At 34.9% G+C, this 21,446-nt stretch overlaps 1 protein-coding gene across 1 annotated transcript in view; it reads left to right on the forward strand.

Annotated features, from left to right (window-relative positions):
* Positions 1–21,446, forward strand: part of LOC144222944 (mucin-19-like) — a 73,736-nt gene that overhangs the window by 30,918 nt on the left and 21,372 nt on the right. Inside the window, exons 14-31 of the mRNA XM_077753654.1 lie at positions 88–185; positions 2,435–2,645; positions 3,371–3,493; positions 4,157–4,280; positions 5,828–5,963; positions 7,187–7,279; positions 8,160–8,244; positions 8,417–8,554; positions 9,518–9,667; positions 12,840–12,934; positions 13,715–13,841; positions 15,478–15,724; positions 17,424–17,476; positions 17,574–17,674; positions 18,153–18,304; positions 19,012–19,150; positions 20,177–20,281; positions 20,376–20,570. Coding sequence (XP_077609780.1) covers positions 88–185; positions 2,435–2,645; positions 3,371–3,493; positions 4,157–4,280; positions 5,828–5,963; positions 7,187–7,279; positions 8,160–8,244; positions 8,417–8,554; positions 9,518–9,667; positions 12,840–12,934; positions 13,715–13,841; positions 15,478–15,724; positions 17,424–17,476; positions 17,574–17,674; positions 18,153–18,304; positions 19,012–19,150; positions 20,177–20,281; positions 20,376–20,570 — 2,372 coding nt within the window. The remainder of the gene's footprint in view (positions 1–87; positions 186–2,434; positions 2,646–3,370; positions 3,494–4,156; positions 4,281–5,827; positions 5,964–7,186; positions 7,280–8,159; positions 8,245–8,416; positions 8,555–9,517; positions 9,668–12,839; positions 12,935–13,714; positions 13,842–15,477; positions 15,725–17,423; positions 17,477–17,573; positions 17,675–18,152; positions 18,305–19,011; positions 19,151–20,176; positions 20,282–20,375; positions 20,571–21,446) is intronic.

A 21,446-nucleotide genomic window follows, 5' to 3' on the forward strand; every position in this document is an offset into this window, starting at 1 on the left:
ATGTTGTCAATTTAGCTATATTTAGCTTGAAAATAATATGTACATATGTAATGAATCTCTTGAACTAAGCATTGTTTTTGTTTTCAGGAGACGATGTCAATGAACACATTGCTAATAGTAAAATTCCTGGTGATTGTCCCAAAGCTGTTAGTAAAAGCTATGATTTTTGTGAAGATGGCGTGCAGGTAAGAGATTTATATCTTACCTACTAGCAAATTTCATTGCTGTCCCCCTTGGTTTCAATTTAGATACCCAGCACTCAGAATTGCGCAACTACTTTTTCTCCAATGTCCTGGTAGTCGGCTTCTCAGCTTTAGTGTAGCTGTAGATGTTAAAGTAGGTTTTTTCCTAAAATGTTATGATATTTACTATATATCAGTGTAACAATTCTGATTTTCTTTGCACAGGGTTTTAGTTTGTATGCAAACTGACATGCTTCAACTCTCCATTAAGTCTGCTGATGGATACTGACCGTCTCTTCTGATTTGGAAATACATGTCCTGTGTCCCTAAGAACTATTTTCTGCTCTCCCTTACCTTTGCCCGAGATAGCCAATCTAAATTGTCATCCTTTGTATACTTTGCTTTCTTTTTGAAAGAGTTATGTATATTTTGACTACAATACTTGAAAATAGCCCTCTCTGAATTTTCTGTACTTTTGTAGTTCTGTTACATTGAATTTGAAAGGGTGTATCTATCTACCTATCATCTATTTGTTAGAGAGAGCACATGTGTGCACACATGTGCATATTCTTGAGTGGGAGAGGGCAGAAGGAGAGGAGAGAGAGAATCTTAAGCAGGCTCCACACCCAATGTGAAGCTGGATGACATGGGGCTCCATCTCACAAATGTGAGATCATAACCTGGGCTGAAATCAAGAGTCAGACATTTAACTGGCTGAGACACCCAGGTGTCCCCTGTTGTTATTATTGTTGTTGGGTCATTGTTTTGGATAGGTGGCGTTTATTTTAGGACTGAATAAATATTCACATATTCCTGTTTCAATATAGAACAAAATTCTCCAGATCAAGATGTATGGATAGAAGAGACTTTTTATTTTCTTGGCAACGGATGTTGCATTTATAACCATCTTGTCACCTTCTAGCAAAGCAAATTAGGCCACGACATTCTATATCATCTGCTGTCTTCCTTGTGGAGCCTTCTTTGGTTTTCACAGTTAGAATTGCCTTCTCTTTCCTCTGTTACCCTATGCCTTAATACTTAGGATTAAGATACAATCCACAAAAATTTCCCGTGTTTTTTCATATATTCCCTGTAAGATTATGCATTCTATGATGACAAGAAGTATATTTTATCTGTTGTGGTAGTTGCATAGTATGTGAAAATTTACCTCTGGTTGCTCAAAAATGTCCGTTCAGTGAATATATAAATTTATATTAAAGCTAATGCAGAGGCTCCTGGTGGCTCAGTTGGTTAAGCCTCCAATGCTTGGTTTTAGCTCAGGTCATGATCTCATGGTTCATGAGATTGAGCCTTCTCCCTTTCTCTCTGCCCTTCTCCCACTCATGCTGTCTCTATGTCTCTCAAAAATAAATACACATTAAGAAGCTAATGCATATTTAGTAAGAACCTACTACAAGCAAGATATTGTGGTAAATCAAGAGAATACAAAGTTCTATTTTTTACTCTAAAGAAACCTGTAATCTAGTGATAAAATTACACAAAAATAATAAGTAAAAAAGCAATCTTTGAAGATTTCAGTTCCCTTAGTATTATACCTAACCTGGAGAATGTTATCACTTGTCTTCGGGCTTAATTGGTACAAATTATACATTTGCTTAATGGTGGTTTTTATATTTCTCTATGACAAACATGTTAAAATAGAAAACAGCTATGTGGTAGTTAAAATATGTAGAAATTTGAACATTTTGGGGTTCAATAAATATGTTTACCTTCTTAATCAACATGAGAACAAATATGTTGTCTCTGGTCCCAACTCACATGGCCCCCATCGAGAAAGCACACATTCATTCTATTTTACTTCCATGTTTGCTTGTCAAATATAAGACGACTAATCAATAAAGGGCCAGTGTCCCTTCTGTCTATTGTGGTATCAGTCATTTACCATCCCACTTTCTGGCATTAACAAAGTACCTTTTTTCAAACTTCCATTTTCTCAAGTTGTAAACTTTATGTCTCCTTTAGAGAAATTTTGGTTGAGTGTAGGTACAACCATTTTTGAAGTTGTTATACAACAATCCAAAATGCCAGAAGTGAAGTATTCTTTTAGGAGCCACTGTACCAAGTACAATACTTCAGAACTCTTTATTTCAACCAGCATTCAGCACCTCTTCCTTCCAAAGCTACAGGTTATTATGCAGAATCAAACATGCCTGAATTTATCTTTTCCTAACTGTGTATTTGATTGTCCGTTCTTCTTATATTTCAATAAAACTTCATGCCTTGTTTTGTAGCACTGTGACAAAATTATTGGAACTTACTTCGAGAAATGTAGAAAGGTCACCACATTATCCAGTGACTACAGAACGATCTGTATTGATGAGTACTGTCAAAACAGAGACAAAAATTCTACGTGTGACACTTATGCAGAACTGTCCCGCCTCTGTGCCTCAGATGGCCCTGGCACCTATATATCCTGGCGAGATGATTCTGATGTGGTTTGTGGTAGGTTTTAAATTTTACTTCAGATTCCAAGCCAGAAAGTTTCTATAGCACTTTAAAATTGAGCTATATTTCAAAGTAATCTTTTCAAATGACTGTAAGCCCTGAAGGGGATCTTAGAGATGTTAGAGTCTTATCTCCCACAAGTACTTCTGAGAAAACTGAGGCCTGTTTTGGTGAAGTGAGTTGCCATAAGTTGTACTGCTTTGTGTTAAGATCTCAATTAGGAAATTTATAATCTTTAGAATTAGTAAAAGTTACTGGGAAGAATGAGAAATTCTGTAACAATTGAAAAAAGTTAACTGGAAAAGCTCTCAAAAGTATATTGATTAGTACTATGATTTCCTTTAAAAATTTAATGAAGTATAGAGATAAGTTTCACACAAATATAAATATACTTTCAACCTATGTTTAGCTAAATCCTTGTAAGTTAAAATATGAGTAGAGTATCAATTTCAAAGTAAGATGCAATGATATATGTAAGTATGTTTCCTCCTAAGTTTTGTCTCAGTTTTTTTATCTTTTCTCTAAATTAAATGTCGTATCATAAAATAATGCATGAGAAATTAGCACAATTTCATTGTGCTGAGTATTTTTAAAGACTGATTCATATCTTGAAAATTAGACTCAAAGAATCCCATTTGAAAAGATCCCCATTAAAGTATTGAGTATTTATCACATTCATCTCCCTCTTATTTCCATGTATACCTATTTCTGTATTTCTCCAGAAAAACCTAGATGCCCAGAAAAACATATCTACAAAGAATGTGGTCCCTCAAACCCTGCAACTTGTTCTAATGTGGCTCCTTTTCAAGACAGTGAATGCGTGAGTGGCTGCACCTGCCCAGAAGGTAATACACCCTGTGAGAGTGTTTACGCTAAAACAACTGAAAACACTGATTCTAGTATGGTGTTCTTATTTCTAACTAGATATTTAATGAAATCATCTATTCATAATCTGTCCTAGAAAACTGCAGAAGAGTGCAAGAGACTTACAAAGTTAACATGCATGTCTTTCTCTATGGTACCTGAGGGCCATGGTGCTCCACAGATCATGCTCTAGTCCTATATTGGGCTCAGTAGAAATACTCAAAGGTTCAGGAAATTATACTCTTGTCAGTTCTTAAGCTTGGAGTCATTGCTTAAATGGAACTTATCATTTCAATTGCATGTTTACACTTGAAGGAACTAGCTCAGGGGCGCCTTGGTGGCTCAGTCAGTTAAGTGTCAGACCTGAGTTATGGCTCAGGTCATAATCCCACAGTTCGTGGGTTCGAACCCTGCGTTAAGGTCTGTGCTGACAGCTTAGAGCCTGGAGCCTGCTTCAGATTCTGTGTCTCCTTCTCTCTCTGTCCCTCCCCCACTCATGTTCTGTCTCTCCCTCTCTCAACAATAAGCACTTAAAAATTTTATTTAAAAAAAAAGAACTAGCACAAGAGTGATTTCACAATTCACCATTTTAGGATTTACTGATGTTTATATAATTCTGAGATGATATAATGTATTTATTTCAGGTTATCTATTGGATGATATTGGAGAAAAAGGAAGATGCATATTAAAGGCTAAATGTCCCTGTGAATCAAATGGAAAGATCTATCAGCCAGGAGAAGTCCGAGAAGGTCCTTGTGGTTCTCAGTGGTATGTGCATGCTTTTCACCCACATTTTATTAATAGTAAAATAATACTAAAGTTTAATCAACTTGAAATAATTCCTAAGTACACCCATAAAATAAACTTTCCAGAAATAAAAAGCAACCTCACTGCATTTTCTGTGTTCATATTTGCCTTTTACTTTTTAAGGACAGTTTAGTGTGTTTTTTAAATAAAATGTATAGGCTTTCTATGTATCTTTAAAAAGTAATGCTTTTCACTAAATGAAATAGTGTTTCAAATAGTAAGCCAATTGGTGGCTGCAAATATAGAGCAAAGAATAATACTAGAGTATGGTTACAACAATGAAACAAAAATTGTGCTAAATGCAAGAATATTTAGTAAAATGTATAATCAGAAATAATCCAATACTTTTCAAATAATTTTTGTGAGGCTACATTGGTGAAGGTATATTTAATCCTTATATATTTTTACTTATATATTATATATTTATAATCTATATGGAGATGTTTAATGAGTGAATTTTAATGTGCCAAAAATTAGTGTAGACTATTTGAATTCAGCAACAATATGTTGATCAAAGAGAGTTCCCCATTCCTCATTACAGCTTTTCTCTGAAACTCCAAATTTCTGCAGAACTCCAGAGGACTATTCTAGAAATGTATTGTGCCCTTGTAGGGAAATAATCTGACTCAAGAAAGCTAATCTATTATTGATATTATAATATATTCTTTATAAATGAGAACTGTTCCTGTTAGTGTGGTAATAATTCATCGGTAATGATTGTGTATAACAACAGCTATGATTTATTGAATATCTATGCAGTGCCATCCAGGAGAAATACGATGTGAGTCACAAATATGACCCACATATATAATTTAATACTTCTTAGTTGACGCATTTTTAAAAAGCAAAAAGAAAGAGGTAGAATTGATTTTAATTATGTATTTTATATATCCAAAATACAGTATTATCATTTTACAGTGAAATTAGTATACAAAGTTAATGAGAAATTTTATGATCTCTTTTTCAGATTAAGTCTCAGAAGTCTGTGTGTATTTTACATTTATAGCAGATCTCTATCTGAACTAGTCACTTTCAAGTAATCAATAGCTATATGTGTCCATGCTGTATTGAACAGTGTAGGTCTACAATGTGGCATTTAGCAGGTGTTTTAGTACTAATAGTGAAATGTGTTCCATTTAAACAAGTCCCTGGAATCCAGTTTAAAAGTTTTTACATTTAATTCAGGCAGAAGCTATTATTTTGGTCCATGGAATTCAAAGCTTTAAAAAAAAAAACACACACAGGATGCCATCATCAAGGAGACATTTGATCAGAATTAAGATGTTGAGTGGGAAATAAAGGTAGTCTAATAGGGGCTCCTGGCTGGCTCTGTCAATAGGCATGTGACTCTTGATCTTCGGGTCATGAGTTCGAGATCCATGTTGGGTATAAAGATAACTTAAGTAAATGTCTTAGTTTAAGTTTTGATTTTTAGTTTTGGAATATTTATTTTGACCATAAAGAAAACACAGCTGATGACCTTTAATGTAATGATTGCATTTTACCAGCACATGCCAAGAAGCAAAGTGGTCTTGCACTGAAGCATTATGTCCTGGAAGATGTAAGGTGGAAGGAAGTTCAGTCACCACCTTTGATGGTGTTAAATACAACCATCCTGGAAACTGTCACTTCTTGGCCATCCACGTATGTAATAGCCTGAACCACTTGAGGAAACTGATGCACTTGCCAAACTATTTTCAACCAATTTAAAACACAGTCTTTACTTTAAGTTACTGTTAAAAATAAATAACAAGCAGCCCTTCAATTGTTGGTTACATATTTCGGTATCTGTTTTCTGTCACATACTGACATTGACTATCAGTATTACCCGCATTCCTTAGAAATTCCTTGCTAAAGAAACCAACAAACCCTAAAATTCCCTTTATCACTAATAGTTTTCTAAGTACACTGGGAAAATATTTCCTTCTACTTTTCTTTGCATGTTTTCCCTAGTGCCTCAATTGAAACTACCTTTTATGTTCCATGAAACATCTTCCTTTTTCATCAGTACCCCTTTACATTTATGTTTAGCTCTTAGAATACAATATCACCAGTATGATAGAAGCTATCCTAACTTTTAAATTCTTTTCAGTTCTAAAATTTATGTAATCTGAATTTCAATAAAAGGGGGATTCCAGACTGTGCTTGTGCCTTTAGCCAGCCTGAAAATATAATTTTGTTTAATCTTTTGCTAAGGAACCATATACGTAGAATTTGTGGCTCCTAAAGTGAGAGGGATGGTTCAAGTCCAGTAATCTAAAAATGCTGTCACTGCTACTAAAAGATCATTTTCCAAATCTTTCCTTCCTTTTATGCTCTTCATATAATCCATGAGGGTGGGGGTAGGCAAACTGAAAGGGAAATAATGCCAGAATAGGTGGAATATTTGCTTCTCCTGTATTAGATTCCTAGATCATGCAATGAGAAGTGGAAGTCAATGTTTGACATGACTTATATTATGGCTTTACAATTTAAATACCTTTCACGTTGGGTTTAAACAGATGTTGTGGATTGTCCAGAGAACAAACAAACTATGTCATCTTTAATCCCTACTTGTCTCTGCAGTACAGCACAGTCCCTTGGAAGAGAAGAAAAAAGTATAGATAAATCAAAAAATGAGGTTTATGAAAACCCACCAATCAGACTATACAGATATTGTTTATGGAAGATACTTGGACCTTCTGTAAGGTGGCCATTTCTAGACTTACCGTGGGCTGAACAAGGTTTTACTTTTAGAGCAGACTGATTATATGTAGAAATTGTACATATTTTAAATACAAACATCCATTGTGAATGAATCACACAGTAATAGCATATAATCAAAGACATTTTAATAACTATATCAATGAAATGCATTTTTTTAACAGGATAAAGATTGGTCTATCAGCGTTGAACTTCATCCCTGTCCAAGTGGTCAGTCAGGAACGTGCTTAAATAGTGTTACACTCCTCTTGAATTCGGTGAGTAGTCAGCTTCCTAAAGTTTATCTAGAGCAAAATCAAATCAGTTACTTCACAAATTCAGAAATTTTGTGGTAGAAGAGAGGCTTTAATGTGTAAATTGAAATCACAAATGATATTGTATGGAAAATTGATAATGTTCCTGGAAGAGGTACATAATTCTAAGGATCCTTAAGTTATACACACAACTAATGTGCTAATTACAGATCAACCTATGTGCTTATTTAATTATTAAACTCTGTAGGCCATTTAAAAAGGCAATTATATTTGTTTAGAATTTCATGTATTTGGAACTGACATTGTAAATGGAAATAGACCTAATTGGGGAGGGAGGACATTGACACTCGCCTTTGGTACTTAGAAGACTTTTGACATTTGGAAATATAAGTTACCTTCTTGAGTTTCCGTTTCCTCATCTACAAACTGGGGATGGTGATTTCTTTACAATCCTTTTCAAATAATTGCTATAAAAAACAATGAAACAACATATGAGGAGTGGTTAAAAAATGTTTTATATCTTAGATACTTAAAATTAATTTAAGGGGTGCCTGGGTGGCTCAGTCGGTTCAGCATCCAACTTCGGCTCAGGTCATGATCTCACAGTTCATGGGTTCAAGCCCCACATCAGCTCTGTGCTGAGAACTCAGAGTCTGGAGCCTGCTTCTGATTCTATTTCTCCCTCTCTCTCTCTTGGCCCCTTTCCCATTAGCACTCTGTATCTCTCTGTCTGTCAAAAATGAATGAAAACATTTAAAAAGTTTTAAAACATTAAATTAATCCAATTAAACATTTCATGGCATAAAAATGTAGGTTCATATATTCCATTAAAATGAAGTAATATTACAAATTAATATGAGCTAACAATTTTTTAAAATCCTAGTCTGTTTCAGTTGACAAATATATATTCAACAGAGATGGAACAGTCACAAATGATAAGATTAGAGATCAAGGTCATTACTATTCAGGTAAGTTTAATAAAGCCACTTTAAAAGAAATGTAAAATACATTCATTTATTCAATTTTTAAGGACATTATATGTGTATTTTTAACACATATAAAAGTATAAAACCATTTTAATAAACTAAAATTGTTCAATATTTAAATTACTACTGTTAATGTCAGTAATTATTTTAACAGACAAAATGCAGATCTTCAAAGCATCTTCCTCATACCTTCAAGTAGAAACAAACTTTCACGTAAAAATGCAGATACAGATTGTTCCTGTGATGCAGTTATACGTTTCCATGCCACCCAACCAATTCACAGACACTGTAGGTAAGTCCTCTGGATGGGTTTTCGTTTCCAAGGCTCTAGTGTTACCATCACTTATTTTAATTTTCAGTTGTTTCTCAATTAATGACATTAGGCCATGAAGCATTTTTACTTAATCTTCCCTTCAATATTGCAATAAAGCAGTTTCAACTTACAGTAAAGACAGTTTTATTTATTACAGAACCTATTCCTAAATGGTTTTCCACGAGTTTAAGGTGTTTAAATTAAGGCTTTTTAAAGTTGGGTTTGATACTATAGGCTATATATCACTTTGCTAAGATAGATTATGAGAGCCCTTGCCTGTAGAAAAAAATGAAAATATTATACATAGAAATCTTTTGAAAATCAAGTTTCAAATACAAACTACATTACAGCTTGTCTTTCTACTGGTGGATCACATGGTCATATGTTTCACTCCTGTTTTCTGTCACAGAAATCAACTCTTCGTACTGTCACAGATGTCAAATAAAACAAACAAAACAGTGGCAAATCCCACAGATTCTAATTGCAAAAGTCTAAGCTTTTGCACCAGGTCTTTACTTGAAAAGGTGACTTATACATAGGGGAGAAGTGTAATTCATGGGTCAGAAAAGAAGCTCCAGATAAAAAGCATATAGCCCTTAACATGAATCAAGTCTCCACACTACGATTGAAAATGTGCAGTCCCAAACATCCTACTTGTAAGCATGCTTCCCACCACCTTGTCACAGGAGTTTAATTTACAGCAACAAACAAGAAACACACAATATTTATGGCAAATAGTGTTTTGGTGCTCCTGGAATTTGAATAAAGTGGGATATTAATCTGAAGTGTCATGAATTTTGCTTATATGTATAAAGACTAACCAAGATGCTCAGGTGGCTTTTATGTGTTTTGATTTGAGTGAAGAACTGAATATGAGGTGAGAATATGAGTCCAAAGAGCTGAGGTGAGGAAATGTTAAATTTTGTTCTGTACTCTATACAGGACTCTGTGGTTCCTATAACAACAGAGCAGAGGATGATTTCATGTCAAGTCAGAATATATTGGAGAAAACATCTCAGGCATTTGCTGATTCTTGGGAAATGATGCCCTGTCCTAAAGGAAACCCCACTTCGTGTATCAGTATAGAAAAAGGTATTGGTAATTGAATGTCAAACTCTGTCATTAAATATTCAGTATTAGGAATTGTACACTTATTCTGCTAATAGTATGACACTCTCAAGATAATCCTGTTTTTAGCTCGTGCTTGTTTTACTGTCCCTGTTTTATAGAGAACAGCAGAGAAACAGTCTGGCTGGCTGAGGGCACAACTAGAAAACGCATCTTTCACTGTGGAGGGGGATCAACATATATGTCTTTTTCTATACCATTCTTTTCCTCCTTCCACAGTTTTCTCCATAGCTATAGAATAGTAGGGTGAGAGGAAATGTCACAGATCATTTAGTTTATTATTCTTACCCTTTATTTTAGGCATAGAAATAATCGTTGGTTGAAATAACAAGACTCCCCCAAGCTGCTCAGCTACTCAACAATAGAGATGTAGCTAGATTCACGTCTCCTGACTATTGCTATCATGCATGTTAATTTTACTAACCCCCAAAAACAAATATTACGAGGAAACCTTTACACCTGTATGATTCATCTCATGTTTTAGCTTACCAAAGATTTCCGTAAATATTGGTTCAATTTATTCCCACAAACACTCATGAAGAGCATGGACGAAGTTATTGTCTCCATTAAGGTCAATGTTGATAATGGAGCCCAGATAGAGTGTAGTTAATAAGAGTAAAAGATGAAGCTGTAACCCAAGTATTTTATTTTTATTAATTTACCTAAAACATTTTTATGGAACTATAGTTGACACACAATGTTACATTCATTTCAGGTATATAGCATTGTGATTCTATGAGTCTGTACAATATGTCATGCTTACCACAGTGTAGCTACCATCCGTCATCATACTGTGTCATTACAATACAACTGATTATATCTTTTATACTGTACCTTTTATCCCTGTGACTATGCATTCCATAACTAGAAGTCTGCATCTCCCATTCCTCTTCACCCATTTTGCCCATCCCTCAACCCCTCCCTCTCTAGCAACCATCAGTTTGTTCTCTCTTTATTTATGTGTCTGTTTCTGATAATCCAAGTATGTTGAATCTAAGCCTTGCTTTGATTATGCCCATACTTCGTATTGTTGGTTTTAATAAACACATTATGTTACTTCTTTCATAAATAATGGAATTCAATGTAAAGTAAGTTAAAATATATTGTTTATATGTTTACGAGTTATTTCTACCTCTGCATATTTGAAGCAAATGTCTGATCAGCTTTTGACAATATTTAAAAATTAAACAGCAGTTTCTTTTGAAAGTTTATCTACTTGTTTTGTCACATGAAAGAGTTGATAGAGGCATTAACATCCACATGATAGTATGTATTTCAAGATCCAATTGTCATGTTATTTTGTTTTGCGGGTGTTGCAATGAAAATAATTAAAATGAGAATAAGTAAAAACAAATGTATATCTTATAAGACTCCAAGCCAATTTATGTTAAGGAGACTATATTAATACTTTCAAGACCTATTTAAATTAGCTATTTCCATTTTCAATGTTTTATATTTAACTTAATAAAATAAAATACAGAAAATTAAACTATGCTTTAATAAGCTGTTAGTAATATTTACATGGTGATACCAAATTACAAGTTTGTCAAAATTTAAGAAATAATTGGCCTGATATCCTTTTACTTTTTTAAATTTATTTTTTAAATGTTTATTTATTTTTGAGAGAGAGAGCACAAGCAGGGGAGAGGTAGAGAAAGAGAGGGAGATGGAGAATCCAACACTGGCTCCAGATGCAAAATCACAAATCATGAGATCGTGACCTGAGTCAAAGTCAGACGCTTAATTGACTGAGCCACCCAGGTACACTTAGAAATAATTGGCCTCAATATCCTTTTAATAGATTTAGTCAGCTTACTTTATTGCTTCCTGGTGACAGTAACTTTTAAAAGCCAACTGAAAGATGGTTAACAAATTAGCAATCCAGGGCACCTGGGTGGTTCAGTTGGGTAAGTGTCTGACTTCAGCTCAGGTAGTGATCTCACCCTCTGTGAGTTTGAGCCCTACATCAGGCTCTGTGCTGACAGCTCAGAACCTGGATCCTGCTGCAGATTCTATGTCTCTCCCTCTCTTTGCCCCTCCCCCCTTCATGCTCTGTCTCTGAAAAATAAACCTTAAAAAAATTTTAAAAAAATATTAGCAATCCTTGTTCTAGTCACTGGCATCATGTTTAAGTATTTGCAAATCTTTGAGCAAAGCATTTGTTACTCAGACGTTATTTTTGTGAATTTTGTTTTCTATTAATTTAATACAAGAAGTTATTTACAAGGCAACCAAATATCAGTTATGCCTTTAAAAAATAAAATTAGTTTTTTGAGTCACTGATACTGGTTGTTCTAAAACTGACATGATTATTGTGGCAACAGGGACGAGGTGGTGCCAGTGTTTGATGGTTTCATTTATCCATTCACTATGATTTCAACTTAAAAATATATTTTAAATTAGAAATTACCTGAATAAACAATCTGGTTCCCTTAGTCTCATTTTTTTTTTCAGTAGAAACTGCACTTTGCAAACAGGTCAACTGATTTAATACAAATGTCTTAAGCTAATAAAGATTTTTCCACTATTCCCAGTTATATAATAAGTAAGTCATTGGGTTGAAAGGAATATCATAGGGAATATAGTCAATGGTATTGGAATAGCATCGCATGGTGACAGGCGGTAACCACACTTGTGAACACAGCCTAATGTACAGATTTGTCTAGTCCCTACGTTGTACACCTAAAACTAGTGTAATATTGTGTGTAGACTATACTTCAGTTTAAAAAAAGAAAGATTTTACCTCTTAGTTAAAGGTGTTTCTGGTTGTATCATGCTATTTTTGTATATATTGATAATCAATTAGTTATGTTCTAGCAAAAATACTTTATTTTTTAACTTTTAAAAGTTTATTTATTTATTTTGTGGTGGCTGGGGGGTGGGGAGAGGCAAAGGGCAGAGAGTAAGGGTGAGAGAGAATCCCAAGCAGGCTCCATGCTCTGCGCAGAGCCTGATATGAGGCTCTATCTTAAGGACCCTGACATCATGCCCTGAGGCAAAATCAAGAGTTAAACCCTTAACCACCTGAGTCACACAGGTGCCCTGAAAAAACACTTTAAAAAACACAATCACACTTTTTCAATTAAAAATTATGACTTATTGATACTAATTTTTAATGCATTAATTTTTCTTCCAGAAAAATATGCTGAAAAGCACTGTGGAATTCTTCTTGATTCAAGTGGGCCTTTTGCTTCCTGCCATGCAATTGTGAACCCTAAACCATATCATGAGGTATGTGAGGGTCTAAGATTAACAGCTCTTTTTGCAAAATATTCAGATAATATCAGTAGAAACCTATAGACATTAAAATTTCCAAATAATGGGCATTGTCAGTACATTAAGACATAGTTTTAAATTTAACATTATTCAGTTGTTAGATACACTAATTTAAAAAATAGTAGTGACAAATAACCTGGAATGAGAAAAGTCATATTTTTTAGTGGTTATTTATTTTTTTGAGAGATAGAGACAGAGACAGAGTGGGAGCTGGGGAGTGGCAGAAAGAGACAGGGAAACAAGCTATGAGCTGTCAGCACAGAGCCAGACATGGGGCTAGAACCCATGAACCATGAGCTCATGACCTGAGCCAAAAGCGGATGCTCAACTGACTGAGCCACCTGGGAGCCCTGAAAACAGTTTCTTAAACACGGGCTTCTCCTCCTAATTGTTTCCAACTGAATTCTGTTTCTAACACTCAACATTAACATCATATTTAAGGAAAAAATTTTTTTTTAATTCTGTGAGTAAACAAATTTGATCTAGGCNGGCCATCCAGGCACCCCTGGAATGAGAAAAGTCTTGAATAAATTCCTCTTTCTGACTTTTCTAAGTTCCTGGAAAACTTAGTTAATAATTGATTTGCTACTTTGCATATTTTGGAAAGAAATATTCCCCAAGTTTCAAGACAGATTGTTTGCAAGGAAGAGGAGTGGTTATAAACTGGATTAAGATACCCAGTTTACCTGTTCTTGTAAATATTTTCATAACATAATATACATTTTTTTCTTAAAGGAATGCAAAAAATACACTTGCACTTGTGAAAGCAGTGAAGATTGTTTGTGCACGATTTTAGGCAACTATGTGAAAGCGTGTGCTGAGAAACAAACATACATAGTGGAATGGAGAACTGGACTATGTGGTAAGCAGGACAGGGGCTTTAGATAACTCCCTTCTCACTTTTACTATAGTGTGTGTGTGTGTGTGTGTGTGTGCGCCCGTACGCGTCTACATCTATAATTTAGAAACATGTATTTACAAACTTGTACTTGGTTCTTTCAAAGATGATTTCCTATTTTTAAAAAAAATATATTTGAGTTATCCATGCATTTTTACTTCTTGATTTTTTTATCTTGATTTAATAGATTTATATTTAAATAAGAACAGAATATATATGTCTTTATATATTAACATGGGTTTCTGTTTAGTATATCTGGAATTTAATATTCCAACTCCTACTACATTTTAAAATGTTAAAGATTAGTAAAATTTTTAACAAAACAAAAATGAATAAATTAGGAGCTCAACTATCATACTTATTGAATTCTTCTTTGTTTTAAAATATTTGTTGTAGTATTTGAATATGACTTCAGAAAAATACTTAGCTTACCAAAAAAAAACTTTATAGAAATACATGTCTTATAGATCATACTTAATACTTCATAGCTCATTTCCAATCAATACGGTCTGTCAAGTTCACCTCTGAAATTTCTCTCAAATACATTCACATCTCTCCATCTCTATGGCCACCTACGTCCTTCAAAAAAACCTCTTTTTTGGGGCACCTGGGTGGCTTCGTCGGTTAAGCGTCCGACTTTCGCTTAGGTCATGATCTCACGGTTCGTGGGTTTGAGCCCCGCGTCGGGCTCTGTGCTGACTGCCAGCTCACAGCCTGGATCCTGTTTCAGAGTCTGTGTCTCCCTCTCTCTCTGACCCTCCCCTGCTCACGCTGTCTCTGTTTCTCTCTCCTAGAAATAAATAAAAATATTTTAAAAAAAAAACCTTTTTTTTTTTCTCCTGGGTGATTTCATTTGCTTCCTTCAATATCCACTCTTCTACAAAGAAGTCAGTTTAATATTTAAACTAAAACCAAAAAAACCTAACCTNCCTCTTTTTTTTTCCTCCTGGGTGATTTCATTTGCTTCCTTCAATATCCACTCTTCTACAAAGAAGTCAGTTTAATATTTAAACTAAAACCAAAAAAAACTAACCTGATCATATGATATTCCAGTCTAAAATAAATCAATGGCTTCTCATTGCTCTAAGGCTAAAGAGCAAACTGTTTAAGTTTTACTCACTGATTTTCGTCTCTGGGCTTACAGCTTCTATTCTTCTTGCTCTTTGAAAGTATTTCCTTTTCTTCTGCCTTAGGCTGTTCCCCAGACATAGAATTACCTTTCTCTAGAATGCTTTCATGCTCTACATGGACTGTAAATTCCCAGTTGTACATACTTAGAGCTTCCCATCTTGCTTCTTTATGGCATGTGCCACAATTGTCCTTTCACCAGGAATGTAAGCCAGATGACAGCAGTGTATTTCCTATCTTGTTTATTGGCTTTATCCCCAGCAGAATGTGTAAACATATAGTAGGAACTCAGTATTGACTGAAAATTAAAAAAAGAAAAATACCAGTGAACAGCAAGCACCTTTTTCCTTGACTATTCATAACCTCAATTGTGAATAATTCACTACAATATCTATAAACATCAAGATGAAATAGAATTGCTGCTTTTCCTGGATGAATACATACGTACAATTTTTTATTCCTATACCAACAGATCACTCTTGTCCAAGTGGCCTGATTTTCAAGTACAGTGTAAAAGCCTGCAATAGTTCTTGTCGATCATTGTCAGAGAGAGATAGGAGCTGTGATGTAGAAGACGTTCCAGTTGATGGATGCGCTTGCCCTGATGGAATGTACCAGAATAATGAAGGGAATTGTGTTCCAAAATCTCAGTGTGACTGCTACCTAAATGACGAGGTCATGCAACCAGGCAAACTCATCCATATTGATGACAATAAATGGTATGAAGATTATATATATACTTGTTATGACTTCAAAATCAAGGGACTGTCCTTTTCAGAGAAACAGACTTTTCCTAAAGTCTTCTTTACCTGTCACATTTTTAATTTTGTTTTTTTTTTTTATTAAAGTTATTTGTTGCTCCCTTTAACATGATATGCTCACTGCATCATAATGGTACTAACTGATTTATTCTACTTTTGTTTGATTTCAAATATCAATATAAAAACATTCTAGCAGGCCCTATATACAGAGGATGCAAAAATGATTTTATATTCAAACAATGCTCTCTGGTTGTCTCTCAGTGTTCACCATTCAGCAAACACTTATTAAATAGATATTTGACATGTGCCAGGCCTGTGCTGATGGCTAGTATTACAAAGATGAGTGAACATTGCATTGGTCTCAGAGAATGAGCAGGGTCCTGACTATTGCAACGTTTATATACTATAATATGGTAGCAGAAAGGGCCAGTTAGTTTGAGCAGATAAGGAGAACTTTTCAGAGGAGACAAGCACTTCAGTTTTCCCAGGATTTGAAACTTTTTCCAGACAAAATTGGTGTGGGAAGAGAGATTTCCAGTAGCATAAACAGCGCGCAGTAACAGGAAATGCTTGAGGAGTTTTGCACATGTAGGTTCTTGTGGCATAGGATCAGGCTGGAAAAGTAGACAGTGGCCAGGCTGTATTCAAGAATTTGAACTTAGTTCCTGGACAGTAGGAGAAGTTGAAGAATTGTGACTTTTTGTAATGGCTAAAGAGATTGTGATTCTGCAGTTTTGGGCAAAGTAATTTATCTGTATCTTTAATTCCATAAGCAGAGGTAGCAATTCTTAACAATGTAACTGCAAAAATGAAGTAGCCATTCCTAAAGATTTTGGATGCACCTTCTCTCTTTTCTTTGGTTCCATGAAACTATTATTTAGAAATGAATGATTTTTCTTGGCCATTTGAAAGGAAAGCATAGGTAAATTCCTCTCTCTATCACAGCATACAAAACATTTGTTTGGGGTTTGATCATGATTCTTTCTCTGTAGATGTTGAGGAATCAGTAGATTGCCTTTTTAATGAAACCTAGGCTACTACCTCCAAATTATGGTTCCCTTTATCATTACCCTATTTCAGACCCCATCACTACTGTGATGCCTAAGCTGGCTGTTCTTTGCCCTGTCTCTCTGTCTTCTATTTCTTGTGATACCTCTATAATGACTAACTTAAAGCATTATTCTGATTGTGCCACTTATCTGCTCAGGAGCTTTAATGGGGACAGTTGCCTGAAGAATAGATGCAAACTTGAATGTCATTTAAGACCATCTAAAATCTGGCCCTGACTTGCTTTCTACCTCTTCTCCCTATTCTGCTTCCTGCCTTCTCTCCAAACAAGTCATTGGAACGTACCTTGTTGTTTCCTATATCACAGCTTTGCATCTTATGAGCAGTAGCTGTTGAATCTAACTATCCATGAAGATCCAGCCATCATTTTCATGTTTTCTCTGATGTCCATAGAACCTTGCTTGTACAGTCCTATAATATGTGCAAGGCTATATGTTATAACTGGGTGCATGTCATTTCTGGGCACTGTGTCTCATCCATCTACTTAGATAAAACTTGTGAATGAGAGGTAAACATTGCTCTGACAGTGTATTAAGAAGCTGTCATTTGAAGTTTGATGGTTAAATATATAATTTTCTTCTATTTCCAGTGTCTGTCGGGATGGAATTCTTCTTTGCCAAACTCCCATTGACTTAACCCTACGTAAGTACTGAAATCATAATTTAAGCTTAAAATATCTACTTGGGTTAAACTAAGTAGATCAAGAGGCCCTTGAGTAACAACTTCCTTTATCCTGCAGAGAATTGTTCTGGAGGAGCTGAATTTGTTGACTGCAGGGACCCGAAGGCACAGAGAAGAGTTGATAGTACCTGTAGTACTCGGAACATACCTAGTTTTGATGTAAGAAACATGACTTTGCACTTTTAACTTTTTCAAACTTTAATCGTGTCAGGATAGAAGCAAACTAAAACATCAATTAAAAATAATTAAAAGGTCATATTTATTGTGTGTTATTTTGACTTGTCAAATGTTGACTCTTTTAAATGGATACTTGGTGGGGCGCCTGGGTGGCTCAGTCGCTTAAGCATCCAACTTTGGCTCAGGTCATGATCTCACAGTTTGTGGGTTCGAGCCCCATGTCAGGTTCTGTGCTGACAGCTAGCTCAGAGCCTGGAGTCTGTTTCAGATTCTGTGTGTCCGTCTCTCTCTGACCCTCCCCTGCTCACGCTGTCTCTCTCTCTCTCCTCAGAAATAAATAAAACATTAAAAAAATTTTTAATGAATACTTGGTATATATTTATATATTGTAAGTGGATACTGATAATGTGACATGTTATAGCAATACCTTATGGTGTGTATTTTACATTTGTTCCTGTAGGAGAACTTGCCTTGCAAACGTGGGTGCTACTGTCCAATAGGCATGGTTCGAAATTCTGAAGGGAACTGTGTCTTTCCTGAAGACTGCCCATGCTCTTTTGGTGGACGGGAGTATGACCAGGGAAGTGTTACTGCGGTTGGCTGCAACAAATGGTGCATAATAAAAAATTACTACAGGGGCACCTGGGTGGCTCAGTCTGTTAAGCAATGAACTCTTGGTTTTGGGTCAGGTCATGGTCTTGCATTTTGTGGGTTCAAGTTCCACATCGTGTTCCATGCTGACAGCGTAGATAGAGTCTGCTTGGAATTATCTCTCTGACCCTCTCTCTTTGCCTCTCTCTCTCAAATAAATAAACTTTAAAATTAAAAATATTAAAAAAATAAAGACCACTTTATATGTTTTGGATATTAGAAAGTACAGTCTGCTCTTATTTTTATAGGAAAGAAGTCATACTTTGGGATATGTGAAAAATAATGGTCAAATATAGTTAAAATGCTATTTTTAAAAATAAACTATTTTTTAATTGAAGTATTATTGACATATAATATTATATTAGTTTTAGATATACAACATAGTGATTCAACAATTGCATACATTATGGAGTGCTCACCACAATAAGTATAGTGATCATCTGTCCTCAAAGTTATCACAATATTATTGAGTGTATCCTCTAGGCTATACTTTTTGAAATAGAAACTTTATTTGGGATTTTATATGGTGAACATGATATAATGAAGACAACTGCCATATTTAAATCGATATAAAACAAGGTTTTGTGCTTCTTTACAAAAACAGTATTGAGAATGTGAATCTTGGCATAATATAATTACTTAACTCTATCATTTTTTTTTTCTTTTAGTACTTGCATAAAAGGATCTTGGAGCTGTACACACAATGAGTGTCAGACCACCTGCCACATCTATGGGGAAGGTCATGTTAGAACTTTTGATGGAAAAAGTTACAGCTTTGATGGTCTCTGCCAGTATTCATTTCTTGAGGTAATTACTAGTGTGTTTTATCACAATTTTTCTATACTTGATAATTATTATTTATTTAAAGATGAGCTCTGGAGAATTTTATTCTCAAAATGTGAAATTTAAACAAATAGCCTCGTAAGTGTTTCTCAAAGGCAATAAAATATAACAATATAATGCTGCCTTGGGAGGTAGTAGGTCTAGATTTCCATGTTGGCTCTACCATTTCTCTGATGTGTGACCTTGGACACATTCCTTAATCCCCCTGTGTCTCAGTTTCCTTGTCTATAAAATGGAGATGGAAACAGCCCCACTTGAAACCAAATTAGGGCAAATATTCGAGCACGTACTAAGTGCTCAATAAATGCTAGATATTATTTTAACGACAGCACTATCAGCAATGACAGTTACCATTTTCTGAGTTCTTCTTTGCCAAAGCAAATTGATTACCTTTAATTATGACAATACTCAAAAGCTGATATTAATATTCCTCTGATGCGAATGAAGAAATTGAGGCTTAGAGAGGTTAAGTAACATGAATGAAGTAGAAAATGTTGTATTCAAACCCAGATCTGTGTGATTCCAGAGTTCACACTTGTTACATGCTGCTACATTGCTTCCTAAGTAACATCTAATTTCCTAAAGTTTGGATTGTTTTGTATTTATGCATTGACTATCAAATTTCATAAAAATCACTGAGGGGAAATAAACACCTTTATCTAGCTATGTATAGAGCCCATGATTATAAACAATATTATATAATTTAAATATTTAATAAATGTGGTATAATTCTAAATTTTTATAGAACTAATACAAAAAGGATCAAGTGAAAGGAGATTAACTAGGTTGGTCTCAGCCAGGGAGGGCTACCTCTCCATATATGCAGTTAAATTATTGTTTTCTGGACATTCCATAACACAGACACAGCATCTGGTAACTTACTGAGTTTAAGGTATCACTGTCTAAGAAGTCTTTGTCTGATGCAAATATTTCAATTGAGTTCCACTTACCTGATATTTGTAAACTATTATTATAATTTACTTTTTAAAGGATTATTGTGGTCATGAAAATGGCACATTCCGTATCTTAACTGAAAGCATCCCATGCTGTGAAAACGGGCTTACATGCTCAAGAAAAATCATAGTTGCTTTTCAGGTATGGCACTACTTCTCTTTATATATTTTTTCTCTCAGATTATTAGTGGCCAGATAAAACCAATGTTATTGTAAGTCTGTATTTTAATTTACAGGATCAGAATGTTGTTTTGCATGATGGTAAAGTAACAGCAGCCAAAACCACAGAAAGTAAGGAATGTGATATCAATGGAAATACATATTCTGTACATACCGTTGGCCTGTACTTGATTCTGAAATTTTTAAGTGGAATAACCATAATTTGGGACAAGAATACAAGAGTTTCTGTTATATTGGATCCACACTGGAATGTATGTATATCACTAATAAGTGATTAATGGGGAAGCAAAATAATTTCTGTTTCTGAGAATTATAGACAGTTTATCAGTGGAAAGTGAGAGAGTGGTAGTTTCTGCCATAGACTACGCCTTCCACATCTGTTCAACCTTACGATGAAATAAGAAATGTAATCAAAGATGACAGGACCTGGTTGGGGTGCCTGGTGGCTCAGTTGGTTAAGCATCTGACTTCAGCTTCGGTCATGATCTCAGTTCATGGGTTTAAGCCCTGCATTGGGCTCTGTGCTGACAGCTCAGAGACTGGAGCCTGCTTCGTATTCTGTGTCTCCCTCTCTCTCTGGCCTCCCCCACTCATGCTCTGTCTCTCTCTGTCCCTTAAAAATGAATAAATGTTAAAAAAAAAAGATGATAGAACCTGGTGAAAAATAAATGAAATAAACCTGAAGCATTCTAGTTTAACCATATTTGCTTACTTGAGATTATTGCATAATACAATTTTAAGGTAGCTGATGAATACATAGAATTAAATATATTGCTTAGAGCAAATATTCTATGAGTCTAAGAGTCTACTCATGTATGATTTGAAGCTAGTGAATATAATTACTTTTTAACAATTCTTAATGCATTTATCTTAGTTGATTCTAGATCATTTTGTGATATAGGATATCTTGGATTAAACAGTACCAGAATCTTATCCGTAGATTCTAATGTCCTTCTAAAATTTGGAATTTAAAATAGACTTATGGTAGTGACACCTGGCTGACTTTGTCAGCAGAGCATGTTAACTCTTGATTTCAGGGTTGTGAATTTAAACCCCGTGTTGGATAGGGAACCTAATTAAAACAATAGGGGCGCCTGGGCAGTTCAGTTGGTTAGGCATCTGACTCT

This window comes from Crocuta crocuta, unplaced genomic scaffold (assembly GCF_008692635.1).
Source record: "Crocuta crocuta isolate KB4526 unplaced genomic scaffold, BGI_CrCroc_1.0 scaffold30, whole genome shotgun sequence".
Lineage (NCBI taxonomy): Eukaryota > Metazoa > Chordata > Mammalia > Carnivora > Hyaenidae > Crocuta > Crocuta crocuta.